The 17,299-nt window shown below is 36.2% G+C and overlaps 2 protein-coding genes and 1 pseudogene across 2 annotated transcripts; 2 read left to right on the top strand and 1 right to left on the bottom strand.

Annotated features, from left to right (window-relative positions):
* The first annotated feature begins 2,182 nt into the window (after window positions 1–2,182).
* Window positions 2,183–2,921, top strand: LOC120132283 (vesicle-associated membrane protein 711-like). The gene is made up of 3 exons (XM_039149073.1): window positions 2,183–2,384; window positions 2,471–2,661; window positions 2,754–2,921. The coding sequence occupies exons 1-3, from the start codon at window positions 2,183–2,185 to the stop codon at window positions 2,919–2,921; spliced, it is 561 nt and encodes a 186-aa protein (XP_039005004.1).
* A 900-nt stretch (window positions 2,922–3,821) lies between these two features.
* Window positions 3,822–6,862, bottom strand: LOC120132294 (putative clathrin assembly protein At5g35200). Its single transcript, XM_039149080.1, has 15 exons — window positions 6,764–6,862; window positions 6,608–6,677; window positions 6,429–6,526; window positions 6,137–6,278; window positions 5,935–6,035; window positions 5,767–5,850; window positions 5,629–5,679; window positions 5,469–5,534; window positions 5,308–5,373; window positions 5,149–5,229; window positions 4,962–5,039; window positions 4,668–4,769; window positions 4,517–4,592; window positions 4,261–4,376; window positions 3,822–4,151 (listed from the first exon to the last, which is right to left on the bottom strand). The coding sequence occupies exons 1-15, from the start codon at window positions 6,860–6,862 to the stop codon at window positions 3,822–3,824; spliced, it is 1,560 nt and encodes a 519-aa protein (XP_039005011.1).
* A 3,950-nt stretch (window positions 6,863–10,812) lies between these two features.
* Window positions 10,813–17,259, top strand: LOC120132282 (annotated as a pseudogene).
* Window positions 17,260–17,299: the final 40 nt, after the last annotated feature.

Raw genomic sequence — 17,299 nt, 5'->3', positions numbered from 1 at the left:
TAACCCAGTATTGAGGATGTTACACTATAAGCTTCAAATAATTTCTTGGGCTCTAACACTTTCACTTTATGTTTTAATTCCTCATTGAGGCCACTAACAAAACTGGAACCAAAATAATCCTCCCCCAAATACATATTCTATTATAACAAATAGGGTCTTAACTCCTCAAACTTTTCTTGATACTCCTCCACACTCCCCTTTTGCATTAGCTTATTGAATTCTTCAATAATATCATAATAGTTTCTGTCACAAAATCTGTGACACAAATCAACCTCAAATTCATGCCAAGTAACCCTATACTTCTGCATAATGTACCCATCAAACCAGCTGAGATTAAAACAGATTAAAAAACTTCTGGCATTTCCTAATACAACCCCTGAGATTGTTACCATCAAACATTGGTAGCTCCAATTTTGGTCTAGGTAACACAGAACTTGTGTTCCCAAAAGGGTTTTTAGAGTAATTTCTAGTGTCAGCATGTTCTTCTCCTCCCACTTTAATCTTACTAGAACTACCCATAGGATTTTCTTCTTGCAACTTCAGATTAAAATGTTGATGACCAGTAAACCCCACAGATTTAGAAGATAATATCCCTGGTTCATTAGGTTGAAAAGTATACTTCTCATGCTCACTAAGAACCATAACCAAGCATGGATGCTTACCTTCATTTTTGTTTTGCTTTGCAGCTGCTGGTGGTTGACTCTTTTCTGACCGAGGTGAATTTTTTTCCTCAGCTGCCTGATTGACCAGCTGTAGGATTCTCTGTAAATAACCTATGTTTTCAATCATTCCCTCTTCCAAGGTTTGTATCATTCCTTACAGCTCTGCTTTATGTCCAGCCCACCAAGATGGTAAAGTCTCATCCTTAACCTCAACTGCTTATTCTGATACCTCTATGGTTCTATCCTTTTGCATATTTCTTGTCTTTCCCAACGTGAAAATGGTTTTGGATAACTAAACTCAGCTCTGATTATCAATTTGTTATGTTTTAAGGAGAATTTTCTATAAGAATTTAGGGATTTCAGAATTTAGAAAGAAATAGATTACAGAAAACATATAGATTCCATTCCGAAAAGATGATCATTAGAAGGATGAGATACACTTATATAATTACAAGTACCTACAGCTGTATCAAGGACATCAAATCTAACAAACTAACAGAATTCTGCTGACTCACACCCATATACCTCGTTTGGACTTAATCCATCTAGCCCACTGTCTCCTCCAAGCCTAACTCACACCCCTTATCTATTAGAGATATAATTGGGCCCATGTCTGCTGTAGCTCAATTATTTTTACTCCCATGTCCCTTGTCCCGAGCCTCCAATTCCTTTAATCCAGCTGTGTCTCTTCTCTCTTCATTAGGTAAACTTTTAATCCCTAACTCCTCTAATTCAATCCAATTTTCCCCAATTCCCTTACTTGATTTTTCCCAATTCTTCTCGATCGAACCCGAACTCTCCTGCCATCATAACATATACATTCGATTTATCTAAAAATGGGAAGAAAAAAGAATGGTTGGCCAAAAAGAAAGAAGAACCCAAGATAATTGGAGAAAAAAAGGAAGAAGGAGGAAAACAAATAAACATTTAATGTGGGGAATAGTTTAGGGTATTCAAACAGCTGGTCTAGCATGCTAGGTAAGCATTAACAGTCTAGTTCAACTTTTCGTCACTCTAAGTAATGGATCGTTGAGTGATCAATTTACTACAAATAGATAATATTAGTGACTAATTTATAATTTTCAAAATTTTAGTGGAGAAAACAAAAATTTATCTAAAATTAATGACCATTTGTGTAGCTTACTTACCCTTCAAATAAATAGAGTGGAATGGTAACGTTTTCTTATTGCAGCAATGTCATATCCAGACTGTACTGTATCTTTTCCTCCTTTCCATCTCGCCATTTGCCCCCATTATCTGGCTGCAATATGATTGGTCCACGTTTGCTAAAATCGCCGAAGTCGCTAATTCATTCAAATCCATTTTCCCGCTGTCATTGACGAACCACCTCGACTCCTTTATCTACTCCTTTCTTCCCATTCTTTCCCCCCTCTGTTGTTCATTGTACGTATATTTTTGGCCTTCACTTTTCCCATTCTCCGCCCTTAAAACTAGCCTCAGCTCTCCACGCCCGATCCCCGCCATCTTCGATTTCCACCATAACGGGGATATTATATGGGATGGTGGCGAGGGGGCAGGTGGTTTTGACGGAGTTTAGCGCTACCCAGACAAATGCGAGCACCGTAGCTAGACAAATTTTGGAAAAGATGAGCCAAGGAAATAATGATAGCAACTCCTCTTTTTCGCACGATCGTTACATCTTCCATGTCAAGAGAGCCGATGGTCTCACCGTCCTCTGCATGGCCGATGATGCCTCCGGAAGTAAGCTATTATTATACGCTTTTTGAATTATGCTTCATACACAATATGTAATTAGTTAATGTTTGTTTTATATTAGTCATGTTCAGGGAGAATCCCTTTTGCTTTCCTCGAAGATACCCAACAGAGGTTTGTAAAGACGTATGGTCGAGCCATTCAATCAGCTTCGCCTTACGCCATGAATGAAGAATTCTCCAGGGTCATGAGTCAACAAATGGACCATTTCTCGACCGACCCCAATGCCGATAGATTGAACCGTTTAAAAGGGGAAATGAGCCAGGTTGGTGAATTTTGCAAATGTCTGTGACTATGGATCTGTCCATTTCGATTTAGATTTCATTTATTGTATGAATGATGAATTTGTATGTATAGGTACGAAGTGTAATGATCGACAACATCGAGAAAGTATTGGAGAGAAGCAATCGTTTGGAGTTGCTGGTGGAGAAGACAAGGTCAATGCAGGGGAATTCACTTCGATTCAAAACTCAATCTCATCGTTACAAGAATACTATGCGGTGGAGTAATTGCAAGATCACGTAAGCATATGTATAATGTATATATACATATATGCTCTAATCATAATCCACTCTTAACATAAGTAGAATCATGCACTGAGATTGATAAGATTTGAATTTCCAGTAATATTCATATGAATTGTTGTTGTGTTGTAGGGTGACATTGATACTACTGCTTTCGTAGATCATCACTTATGTTCTGTTCTCATTTGTCTTTCAATAGACACCTTTTCATTGTGCTCGACTTCTCGTTAACTATATTTTGCATGACACTAATAAGTTTTATACATGTAAATGAAGTTTCTCTCTATATGTGTAGGCTATTTTGGCTGTCAAAATTCACATGTTTAATAGATGTGAGAGCCATGATTATGCAAATGCATGAAATGATTTAATAAATATGTTTATTAAAAAAAGTGATTACAAGTGATGATAGTATCTGTTCTAATTCCATAATCTCTAGAATAATAATCATCCCTCTAACCAATGAGATATTTTGATTTGTGCAATATATTTTTAATTTTAAATATAAATGTCGTGATAGAATTATTAAAGGATCGATGGAGGTTAGTCTCCTCCTAGGAAAATGTTAAATTTCTTTTAGAAGTTTGGTTCGTGCAGTGTATTTTTAATTTTAAATATAATTTTTTGATTTTTTTTAAATGAACCTTTAAAAAGTTATAAACTTTTTAAATGTTCCTTAGAGAATAAGAATGAATTCCGCCATTTATAGCTCAAATAACCAAATACATCTTATTCATGCTGGGTTCGTTGAGTGGACGAACCTTGAATCAGAAAAAAAAGGTTTACATATGCTACGCAATTTTCAATTCTTCAAGCATTTTCCATGGATCAAAGTTTGCAGCAGACAATCCGATGTTTCTTCCGTGTTCCTCGAAATACAAAACATGTTCATCCGAGGTATCTATATAAGGCCCGAATATGGTTGAACAGGGATACCTGAGTAGTAAGGGTGGACATTGGCTCCATAAGGATATCCAAAAGCATTAGAAGGCGGCTGTTGCGGACCCATCATAGGCTGCTGCAACATAAAAGCCTGATGCTGACTGGCCGCTGTGGACATCTGGACCGAAGGTGAAACAGCAACCGTGTTGGAGCCATAAAAGCTGTCATGCATCATGACATTACATGTTGGAGGTGGTTCCCACGGATTATAGCCCACTTTCTGGTAGCTTCTTTGGATTAATGTATCCTCGTACAGGCTGTCCAACATAAACTTGTCGAATCCTCCGCCCTTTCAATCAAATACCAAATTAAAATAGTATCGGTGAGACATACATACATGAACATGCTGTCTTACCTATGTATGAATGAACGGACATCACGTCACATGTCTGTAATACCATTTTGTAAGTGGCAGTGGCATTATCATTCGAGATTGGAGCAGTGATAAGCGCCAATTCCCTGCCTGTAGTACCATTTGCTTGAACAGAAGCAGCTGGAGAAGTTGTTTGCTCAGCTGGAACACCATGAAAACATAAAAACAAATTGACATCAAAAAGTCGAAACTTATTTTATGTGGTTAAAGCCAGTAGAAAACCGGTTAGTTGATGTTTCATGGCGTAAAGCATTGAATTAATGAAGATGACTCAAACTCACCAACAGGAACAATAGCCAATTCTAAGGCATTCTTCTCATCTAATTTTGATGCAACCGTGGCAGGATTGTTTAAACCCTGGTAAGAAAAAGAAAAGCTCATTACGAAACCGCAAAAGTTGCAGATGAAACCATAAAAAGAGACTGACATTACCAACAAATCAAGCGGTTCAGGCAGAGAAGGTGATGAACATTGCTGCACCTCTGGGGCTTTCTTGCACTCAACGGCCAACACTTCTTTGGGGTTTTCAATCTGCTTGTCATATCAATCTTTTGTAAGATTAACAGAGTAACAAAATTCAAAGCAGGAAAAATATGTCAAAGAGATGGTAATAGAATATTATATATGAATAACAGCTCAATTGGCAGAAATTCATCAGCTTACATATATTAAATCTAATTGCATGCATGCAAAGGCATAAAAATATATATAAATTATTTTGTAGACCTGATCTTTGCGCACTGTTGAAGCTTGTGGAGCTTCATTTACATAATCTTCCATTTCTTGTAGAAAGGATGCAGGGGGCTTCAACATAAACGTCAAATGAAAATTAGTTTCTTCATATAAATAACCCTTGAGAGTTCAAGGCAAAGCGAATCTGTCAAAAAAGGCACCAAAGTTGAAGGTCCCTAACCTGCTCTATCTTAACATACATATCGCCATGCCCAATATCAAGTCTTTTACATACTTCATAAAATTCTGAAAGCCCCTCCACCTGAAAATACAAACTGAGTTCTAAATCCTCTTCATTTACGCTGGAGACAGTATTAGCAAAACTAGGACAGTAATTTACCTGATACCTGGATCTCCTGTATATATTCAAAGCTCTCATGGCATCAGGACGGTCCATGCCAAAGAACTGTCATTTGTTCAGAGCGTCATATATATATATATATATATATATATATATATATATATATATGATTTACCAAGAGTTAAAACCGCATAGCTTACCTTGTCCATGAGATTGATTGTACCATCACTTAAAGCTCGATAAATATTGACACTTTCTAGAGCAACCTGTTTGAATTGAAATAAGGGCACAAGAGAATGTCATTTCCAAACCACACTCATTGGGAGCATAGATGAGCACTGTGTTTGACAATTAACATACCAAAGAAAGTGCGAACCGTATCACAAGATTATGAGCGGCGGCCCCTATTGGCTGCACAGAAATTCTATTAATGTTTGCACAAAGAGATATGGAACTAACACGGCCAACAACATGAGAAAAGAGGAATTACATACTCACCTGACAGCCAAGAACATGAAAAAGAAGTTGTTGCAAAGCTGTCAAATGTTCAAGCGCCTCTGCAGTGTCCAAACCTTTGGTTCTCTGCAAGAAGATTTACATCTATGACGTGTCCAGATAGTTCAGTTTCAATAATAAGACATTATGCATAGAACATAAGCTTCCTACTGGGCCGATCATCTCGATATCATACTTCAAGATGCGGAAACATTCCAACCTGTCCTCCAAGTACAAGGCATAACTGCGAACCCAGGCAGAATAATCCCATGCTGTGCAGCAAATAATTTAAATAAACTTAAATAAGATTCCATGAACTATGAATTTGAGCTTTCTGAAAATGAATAGTAACATGGATTCTCAATTAAGGTACTCTTTAGGTTGGAATCATCCTTGAAATGAGACAGGTTAAGCATATGGCGTCTACTTCTGCCATGGTTAATGAATTCTTCATGAAATGTAGGATCCACCTCCCTCAGAGCACGATGAATCACTATTAAAGTTTTCAGTGCTACCTAGATGCCAAACGAACATTCAGTCCATCAAATCTAATCAATGTATCCAGTTTTCACTTGTAAGATTATTCTGCATTTCTTTAAAGTAGCAAACCAAAGACTCTGAATTGTGAGAGAATAGTAATACAGTATGTCTGTAATCCGGCATACCACCCAATTACGTGTCCTTGATAATCGTCGTGCAAGAGCATAGATGAAATAGGCAACATCGGCCCGAGGCCTAGTAGCTGAAACGGCAGCGAAAATTGCTGCAAAAAAGCGAGAGTCTAATTTTTAAGAAAGAGTTTCCTGCAAAACATGAAGACTAGAATACGACATTGAGCACCCACCTTTAATGTATTTTTCCTTTGCAGGGCGTTCGTAATGATCGGTGGCCTTCACTATAGCAATATCCAGTTCCTGCAAAAACAGAATAATGCATGACCGATAAGGTTCATATCGTAACCATCTCGATTGTTGTTATTCTTAGATACAGCTAAATTCACCTTATATTCACTATGGAATTTGGCCAATGAAACCGTGGTGGTATCTTTGATAGCTCCGAGAGCTTTCCTCAATCTACTCTGCTTGCTCCCGCCAAACATTCTCTCACTTCCGATCACAAACTTTGCCCGTTACAACATTTTGAATAATTCCGATCACACGCAATGCAGAAGCAAATGGCAGTAATCATCAATATGTATGATAATTAAGGGGGGAAATTCTAAAAAAAAGGCTAATCAAACTAATTATTGAAAATTGCAGAAAGAGAAAGAAAGATCTAACCAAACAGAAAGTGCTCACGCTTGAATTACCACCCAATGTGGAAGAAAACAAAGATTTAAACAAATAAATTGAAAAAGAAAATCAATAATAATTCTAAAATTATATTAACCTTCACTCGGTTCTGCCAGACTTGTCTTTTGTTGTGTCCTTCGCGTCACAGTTTATTTATTTCGATTTTGCTTAAATTTAATTTATATAAAAATCTTCTTCTAGATTTTGATTTTCTCTTGTCCATGTGTCAGAATACGCAACTGTAAACTGAACTTTGGATATTTTCGACCTTTGTTAATATATATTTTATTTTATTTGGATTTGATATTATCAAAGATTAAATCCAAGGACACTCTTACTTGAATTTGACAATTACTTATTGCAGCCTAAAGAAACCTACGACCTTACGATCCGAAGTCAAACGCGCTAATTCACTGCGCTATGGGATCCTACGTGTTCTATAGTTTATATTAGTTCTAAAATTGTTTGTCATGCAATATCCTGCTCTCTTTGCATACCGAGGAAAATAGGTTTACAAGTACAGGCAGAGCCTTCTCAGTATTCAACTAGCCGAAATCTTAGCAATACAATGCATGGTTAAGATCCTAAGGTTTCAGCTTAGATTACAACAAAAAGCCTACATTCATGCCCTATTTTAATTATGACATTTGTATGTACAATTATCCTTTCTAGTATAAGCATCAAACTTGTGATGGCGAATCAGAACATAACGGACACGGCGGGTCACACCTATTCTCAAAACTTGTTCTCTGTTCCAAACAATCTGCATGATATGCATGCCCACAAACTAGAATCGCCACAACAGATAATTCAGCAGAAGCCAACGCATTTCCGAAAAAATACGGTCTCCGACTCAAATGCTTCTGACATATGCCACAAATCATCTTCATCTTGTCGGGTGATATTGCATCCATCACTAACAAACTGGACCTGATCCTTTCTGGTCTCCCAGATGCTTGGTGCTTACCATCTGCAAAAGTTGGAACCACCAAGTTAATATGGCAAAATACATTAATTCCCACCGTCACACGCTATATATGAATCAAATTCTCAGAATGAAACCTGGTTGACATCCAGACTCTGAGTTGGTGTCGGTGATCTTGAAGGACAATTTCTGATCATCATGCAAAGGGCTAATCTTGCCACGAGAAGTTGATCGATTAGAATGGTTGCTGGAGTTCTGCCATTGGTAGTAACGGCGTGATCGTTTCGAAAACATCGAACGCCCAAGATTGTAATGGCGTTGAGCAACAGAAGATTTATGATGATGTATCTTCACAGAACTATCTCCAACACCCATGCTAGCATCCATATTCAACCAAGGCTATAAAAGAAAATGAAAAAAAAGAGACAAAGACAGTAAAACCGATGGTACATTGCAGACCATTCAGTTGACAAAGATATGGATGGGCAAAAGTAATCAACAATTCTAGAGAACCAAGCAATCAACAGAGAAAATTAAAAAGTACCCAAATCAAAGATAGATGAAAATCAAATATTGCAGAGTTCTGACAGATTGAAACAAAAGAAACGTACCCGAGAAGAAGGAAGAGACCAAGATTTTTATGACTGTGATGTCGGAAACTTGTCCGTCTCTTTCCCATTATAATGAATTAACCGAGACAAAAGAAATAAAATTAAGAAACGAATTATAGTAAATTACCAAAAATTAAAACCAAAGATGAAGAAGTTTCGACAAACAATAAACGGCCAGGTAAACCATAACCCCAAAAGCCCTTTCTTTTTTGTGAGAATATTTGGGTTCTGGGAACTGTACGGTCAGTATGATTTGTAGAGATAGGATCACATGCAGCCAGCAATTTCATTTGGAGCCGCTTATATGTACCGACGTTTTGTTTTCCGGAGAGATTATAGGAAAATGCAAGAGCGGATGAATAAAATAACACGTACCTGCTGACATGGCGTCCATCCAACTCATTACCTTGTAACGTGCACTAGATTTTTGCATGCGAAACAAGTACGCACGTTAAATTTATAAGACATGCACGTTAATTCATAATTGGATGTTTATCTTTCGTATCATAAGTTAAAATATTTATTTTTGACACTCTTAATCGTTCTTGTTGATCTTTCAATAAAATTTTCTTCTTTTTTTAGATATATATTTTTAAAGTTGTCGATGTAAAAATTAAGAAAACTAAGTTGTCGGGGCGTGACATGTCCAATATATGATTCGTTCAGCCCGAAAGATGCTCCAACCCAATTTTTGGAGCAAGCTAGTTAAAATGATCATGGCATTCTACATTTAAACAGTGCCGATTGCTATCTTTCCAGTTTCAAAGCACTCGGTGTTGATAGCAGCAAAATTTTTCTGTGTCCATTATTCAAGTTGTGGTCTTTTCTCATCAATCATGTTCAACTGGTTCCATCTCCACATTGAACTGTGAAGTAGAGGGGTGAAAGAAGTCGCCTTTTAAACAACGTTTTTTTGTTATTCATACCAATTGTTGGATGATAAATCATCAAGTTCAAAGAATTGTTGTAATGTCCCGAATTTCGGGTTAGTAGTGTCGGTCAACTAGAGACTCATTGGTAGAGCCCATTAGATATTCCAAGCCAATTTTAGACCAATTATTAGAGTATTGGGCTTAGGTTGACTCAATAGTTATAGGAAAAGAACCTAAAGTGTAATTTACCCTTTTTGTTAAAGTTGAAAGTTTTCCCCTCTTTTTATATCATTTCACGTAATCAAACTTCCGTATTATCTCACCCACTTTTCTTCTTCTTCGTTTCATTAGTTTCCATTTCTTTTTCCTTTCAAGAGCCAAGTTTCAAGTATTCTAAACTTAGTTTGTTGTAGCCAAGTTAAGGGGATCCATGAATCCAATCTTGGTTATAATATATTCAAGTTACCTAGAGCATCTTAAGCTTTAATCCAAGAGCTTAGTTAGTTTAGTAAACCATTATCTTGTCTTTGTTTAGTAAGGAAGGTCTAAAGCACGAGGAAAAGAGAAGTTGCCCCTTGGTTAACTTGAGAGAATTTCTAGCAAGCAAGAAGCAAGTAACACACAATCAACTCTTTCATACTCCTAGTGATCATTAGAAATGAGTTCTAGCTTGAGAGTAAGTTATAAAGCTTAGAGTGATATGTTAATGGTAGATTATATGTTTTATGTTATAAGCATGATATAAAGCCTTATTTATGCTCCTTGTAATCACATAAGACTTTGGGGACCTCACTATGGTCTTTGAGATTGAAATATAGTATTTTCATATGTATTTTATGACTTCTGCAGATAGAGTATCGATACTATAGGGATAATATCGATACTTGTTCTTCGTTTTAGGCAAATTCGTGAGTTTCTAGGTAAGAGTATGAAACTTTGAGTCATAGTTTTGAAACACCCAGAAAGTTTCAAAACTAGTAAGAACAAAATGTTTAAAAATATTGATACTTGTATAAAATATTGAAACTTTTGCAGAAGTATCAATATTTTCAATATGTTTTGGGCAAAAATGTCAGTTTTTAAGAGAATTAAACTCAAGATACCCAACACTTCAATATTTCCTCACATAATACTTCAAGTGAGAACATTAATGATGTTTAATTCGAAAGTGTGATGTTTGATATAGAGATTCGGGATCACATTCTCAATAGACTAAAGGTGTATGAACTCTGAAATACATAACCATCAGATGCACCATAATGTCTACCTAGAATAAACTTTACCCGAGAATCAAATATTATTAAAGATGCCTTTTTGAAGTAATCCAGACCACAAACCGATTCACTCGTGGCCTTCTCAAGTCCTCAACCGATTCCCAGAAAAAAAACTCTCCTCTTCCCTCCTAATCATCACACCTTCAATTTTGGTTTTGAATACTCAAACTCAGCTTCCCTTCCTTTCTTTTCAGACATTCTTCAACACAAGAAAAAACAGAGATGGCAAAATTCACCATTAGATTAGATAACTTTTGTTTTCTTCCTCATAACGCCAGCGCTTCCCAAAGTTCAATTTTTTTGGGCAGAACTTCCCGGAAGAATCTTCACTTGGAGTTAATTCCTTCAAAGCATCGGTTGAATTTCAAAGTTTTATGTAGAATCAAGGAGAAAGAGAATGTTAAAGACGAGAGAGAAAAGGTTGGTGCTTGCAGTGGTGGGTTAGTAAACGGGGTACGTGTCGAGGAGCTGGACAAAAACGCAGGTTTGGGTATGGAAAATGCGTCAAGAGAAGCTGGTTTTGATTTGGTTTGGCCTCCATGGAAGAATATTCCTCAGAGATATAAGCTCATCGGTACCACTTCACTTGCCTTTGTTATTTGCAACATGTATAAGGTTGGTCTTTGACATTTTTTTGCTTTGATCCTATTCTCTTAGGCAATTTAACAAACAGTTTGCAGATCACAACTCATAAGAAATATATTATGAAGCTAAAGTTGACCTGTCGATGCCAGTAATTGCCTTTCTGAGTCATGTGATGTTATTGCAGTGAAACTCCTCCATAGAACTCCATGCAGAACCTTGGGGACATTTGTATGTTGAAATGAACAAAAACAAGTTACAATATTCATTATTTACTTTTATGTTTAGGTTGACTTAATTTTATTAAGTGTTAAATGGGATAGGTGAACTTGAGTGTTGCTATAATTCCAATGTCACATCAGTTCGGGTGGAATTCATCAGTATCTGGATTAGTGCAATCATCGATCTTCTGGGGTTATGCATTGAGTCAGTCGCCAGGGGGTTGGCTTTCGAAGCTTTTTGGTGGAAGGTTAGTTTTTTTTTTATGACTTCGGCTATTGAGTTCAAATGTGCAATCTTTCCACTTTATTCGTGATTTCTTGCAATATGGATTAGAAAGTTTTCATTTCAAATTTAAAAAGATTAAAGAAAAAACCGGTGATCTTGAAGTTATCCACAATTTAGGACCTCATTAAGAATTTGAGGATATTTTGTGCTATCTGTGAGCATTGATGAGAAGCTAGCAAATTTAGCTCTGATATACTGAATCCTAAGGTATATTTTATTTGAGGATATTTTCGTATCTCTTGATTAATGATAACTGTTCCCTTTAATGTATTTATTCTACACATCTTAATTACACATACATTTGGACCGGCATCGCAAATTACCTTTTATTATCAAATGTATGATGAGTTTAGAATTAACAAATGACTAATAACATCTCCATATTAATATGGGGCTCTTAATCATCCATTCATAATCGTTACGGAAAAGTCCCGTAGATTATTGAAACAAGCAATTTCCAAACAATCTGTCATTTGTTTGATGTTAAAGAAATGACTTCCATAGATTATTGAAGGACCAAAAATTCAATTTTCTTTTGAAAGTCCCATGTACGCTTCATATTACCTGCTAGCTTCTTATTGATGCAGAAAAGTTCTTAAGATTGGAGTATTGGCTTGGTCCTTGGCTACAGCAATTGTTCCTGTTCTTGCTGTGTTCCTGTTCTTGCTGGATTCCTGCCTGGACTACTCTTGTCTAGGATTTTGGTATGTAGGCATTCTTTTTCTTATTTTTTCTTCAATTGTCATTATCTAGTTACTGTCAGGATTACTAGTCCATTTAATCAAATCTCTTGATTGTCTAACTGAAAGTGTTCAGGTTATACAGATTATTAGATTTTATTATCATATCATTTATTCTAAAGTTTCAATGAAGCTGTTCAGCTGTTTAATGTATTGTTCATTGATATGATATGCAATTATGCTGGAGCTTCTTTTGTAAATCTAGGTCGGAATAGGAGAAGGTGTTTCTCCATCAGCTGCAACTGACCTTATTGCCAGGTATGTTTGGCATCTATACTCTTAAGAGCATGTTGTTTTATGACCTACGGTTCATGTTGTTTCACAAGTAACCTTAAGGGCATGTTTGCCCTAACTTTATACTTTTCATTTGCTGTATTAAGCTGTCCACACTCCACATGCAGCACATTGGTGAACTGAAACTTCCTGGCCATGGTTTTACTACCATCAAAATTCAGCTCTCCTTTTTCCCCTTGTAACAATAGTTAACAAAAGATGGACCATGGAAAGCTTCTCTACAAATTTTTTAGCATAGTTCTTGTTGAAACTGGAGTTTATTGATTAATGTTTCTAGTAAAATCAAATGCATACAAATCTGTCTGAATATGTCGATTTGTTTTTTTGGGACTCTGTTTGATGAGATATCTTAAGTTTGGTGTTTTCTTCGGAAATCTATTACTCCATTTTATATGAAATCTTCTTTTCAAGTGTTAAATCTCTCAACAACCTCTGTAAATTTATTATAAATTCATAAATCACCCCAGGGATTTTTATATACGAGTATATAGGGCTGTATGCATGCTATATACACCATTAAAATCTTATATTGTTTGGAGATTCATTTTCAGGTCAGGAGGTAAGAATCAGTTACCCATCCCTGTGCTGTGGAGAAATGATTTTTTTCTTCTCTCTTTTTACATAATTACACTTAGAGACACAGATGAACTTTTATAGTTTTCCAAAACTAGAAAGCATTTTGAATCTAACATTGTTATCTGGCCTTTTGGTATATGGATACTTTGTGCCGCTAGTGCACTTTTTGTGATATTGTTCATCCCTAAATAACTAACCGTATTTTGCTTGGTATTGTCCGATACAACATGCAGATCAATACCTTTGGAAGAATGGTCCAGGGCTGTATCATTTGTCTTTGGTGGGTTAAGTGTAGGAAGTGTTACAGGGTACGTTTTTAAGTAGGCAAATACATATTAATGTTCAACTAGGTGATTCATGTTATGGACTTCGCTTGAAACTAGGACCCTCGTGAGTGTAATTTAGTTTCAAGTGATCTTCCATTAGGAAGGGGTAACAAGAACAAATTGTTGATAGGCATCTAAGCACTGTGCAAATATAGAATTGCACTTGTTCCTGACTTCTGAATTCTTGAAGAATTAATCTATATCTGCCTTCTCAATGACCTTTAGCCGTATATGAACAAGCCTTTTGAAGTCCATTTTCAAATTTTACACTTGGGAGTGCCGTGCCTTCTACCAGACCATTATGCTCCTGTTAGAATTCCAAAGTCTCATAGTGGTTATTGGCCAAAATAGAAGAGGAAGACAAAAGGACATGCATAGAAACTAAATGGTCTTGAATAGAAAACAGGGAATAGTATGAACCATGTTGTTGACTCTGGGCAAACCTGATACTTGATACGTAACATATTTTGCAAATTTACTAACCAGTCAGAAGATTATCAAAACATGGTAGTTTTCTATAACTTAATCATAGAATGCGACAATGAATGTTTTAAACATTGTTATTAATTGTGTTTGATCTTTCACTCTTTCATTTTTCCTTGATTTCCTCTTCAATCAGTTCAATGTACTAATGATCCTGACTTTTGGTATATGACAGCATTGCGATCGGCTAATCAGAACAAGTCGTGGAATGATTCTCTAAATGAATCAGATGAGATGGAAAATTAATGGAATAACACCCTAGAAGAGTTGCGTGTGTCATTGAAGGTATGGTGTCTAATGTTTAGTTACCTTCTTCTGACAATGAGAGCTGTTATCTTCCCCACAAAAAGAAAATGTGTATTTTGAACTTCTATGGTTTTTATGTCTTAGCTTTTGGTGAATATTTTTATCATCTAAGGTACCCTTTCTGATTTGGTTGTGACTATTTGATCTCCTATGCTTTGGTTTACTTCAACTGTATATTAAATTCTTAGTGGTTTCATTTGAAAAGTAGTTCTGATTTGTGGAACATATGCTGGTTGCATATCCTGCTTATTAAGAGCCTTATTTTAGTTGGTACAACTGGCTATGAGGCATATAGAATTCTTTCCCAATGTGGTTCATGGTCATTGGTATTAGAATATGCTTTCTAGATTTATAACTTAATGTAGGTTTTATTATTAAGAAAAAGGTTTTTGCTTTGGGGTAATGGGTAGCTCAATTGCTTTTGGACTACTTTTGTTATCATCACAAAATAAACTTGTTTTGGCCTCAGTCGAAAACTATTGATAATCTTGTTTTATTAGTAGCAAGTTCTAATGTTTCATTATATTGGTCTTGGTCATGTTCTGCTTGGTTCATAGGATGTACCATGGAAGGCTTTTTTTCAGAAGTCCAGCTGTATGGGCTATGATATATGCTCATTTTTGCGGAAGTTGGGGTCATTTTACTTGTTTATCTTGGCTTCATACCTTTTTTAGATAGGTTCATAGCATTTCAGTATTTTACCCCTTTCATATAAACATTCAACAAGGTGAGTATTTTTAGAGGATCATGTGCATTTTGTATATTTCGACCTTAAGGGATACTACACTTGTTGTGTCATGATCCTAAGAGTCCCGCAGGGGTTGTTTTAATCCACCCTTTCGTCGCATAAAACTGTATTTTTTTCACAATTTTATAATCAACTATTTAGTACTTGTCATTCTATTTTCTTGTTATATTATTTCACTCTTGTAGAAGTTTAACTGCTGTTTTGCATGACATGCAGTGAGGAGCTGGATCTGAATTTGAGAGAAGCTGCATGGGTAAGGTTAAAGTATTTGTATTCTCTGTTAGAGCATTCTTCTGTAGATTTAAGGAAGAATGTGCAACAGCTTTAGCCTTCAAGTTTTGTCGTGTGTATTGGCAGAATTACTATGTAAATCTATGAGCATATATTTTAAAAAAGAAAAAGAAAAAAAAAAAGAACTCTGAAGCCAATTTTGCACCTAACCATTCTGTAGTTTCTTTCCTCTGATGAATGATGATAGTGAACTCAGAAATTGTGTGTAATTTCTTATATCAGATACACCCAGTTCTTATAGCAGTTACCGTGCATTCCCAGACTATTGAATTATTTATGTTCTTACAAGTTAGAAACAATATGCAATGTAACTGCAGGTTTCAATCCTTCCTCCCCTGGCTTCCATTTTTGTGACAAGCATAGCTGCACAGTTTGCTGACAATTTAATCGCAAATGGAGTTGAGACCACTACGGTATGGCATGTGACTATTTTTACTTTCTTTAACGAGTTTCTTCATGTTGCAACAAATGATACGAGATGCCCATAATCTGATATAGGTTTTTTCTTAGATCATCTTTGGAGTGAATCTATATAAGCTAAGAAGTGATATTTGTTCCTTGGAATATTTAGCTTTAAAATTTTAAGGACCCGCGAGAACAAGAAGAAGCAAGCTTGAATTGTTCTTTTGAATATGTTATTTGTGATTTGAATCTTACTGATGGCCTTAACTTCGTGCATGCAGATGAGAAAGATCTGCCAAGCAATTTCCTTGTTGTCTCCTGCAACTTGCATGATTCTATCTTCTCTGGATCTAGGACTGAAACCATGGGAAATTGTGGGCATTCTCTGCTGTGGATTATCTCTCTCCAGTTTTGCCTTGTCAGGTAGTGACTAATCCAGCTAGTTCCTTGTTCTGGTTATAGAAAATTAACAGTTATTTTGCATGATATGCCTTTTTCTTGGCTTCCTAGATACAGCATCGGAACTATCTCCTAACCCCTCAACTGCATGCAGGGCTGTATTGTACACATCAAGATATATCGCCTGAATATGCAAGTATACTTTTGGTAAGTAAGTTTATAAATTGCAAGTTGATTGGTTACGTACTTGAAATCTAGGATCTTAAACTGACTAGTGGCATGTAAAAGAGATACTCATGTATTCCTGCTATAAAGTTGGAGCATGTTTTCGACTTTCTTTTATCTTCCGAATGTTGCAATCATACGTAGACAGTTACATTTAAGCATGCTTCTCTGTGAATCACATTAAAAGGTTCTTTGTATTTTCCTCGTAGAGCATTACCAACACTGTCGGAGCAGTGCCTGGAATTGTTGGTGTTGCCCTTACTGGTTTTCTTCTTGATTCAACTCATTCATGGGGTGTAAGTTTAATCTTTTTGATCCATAAATGGAAATGATGCCTCTCCCTATACCGTACCAAAATAACAGGAATTATGTTCTGTGTAGGTGCCATTGTTTGCACCGTCCATATTCTTCTACTTGACTGGTACCATTGTCTGGTTGGCTTTTGCCAGCAGTAAGCCTCAAAACTTTACAGAGAGTGATTGACCTTGTTTCTGCACTTTACTTGTTTTTCCCCCTCCAATTGAAGCATCCAAACTGATACACAGTGTTCAAGGTATCCCTCTCCACCGTGCATATGTACAAGTCAAACGAGTTCGATGTTTATAGTTGGTAGTTGTTCATATACCTACGTGGGAAATACACATTATTAAAACTGCAATTTTCTTGAAATAATTTGTATATCT

The sequence above is a fragment of the Hibiscus syriacus genome, unplaced genomic scaffold (assembly GCF_006381635.1).
Source record: "Hibiscus syriacus cultivar Baekdansim isolate YM2019G1 unplaced genomic scaffold, ASM638163v2 tig00110560_pilon, whole genome shotgun sequence".
Classification (NCBI taxonomy): domain Eukaryota; kingdom Viridiplantae; phylum Streptophyta; class Magnoliopsida; order Malvales; family Malvaceae; genus Hibiscus; species Hibiscus syriacus.
This window is presented reverse-complemented; position numbering and strand designations above follow the sequence as displayed.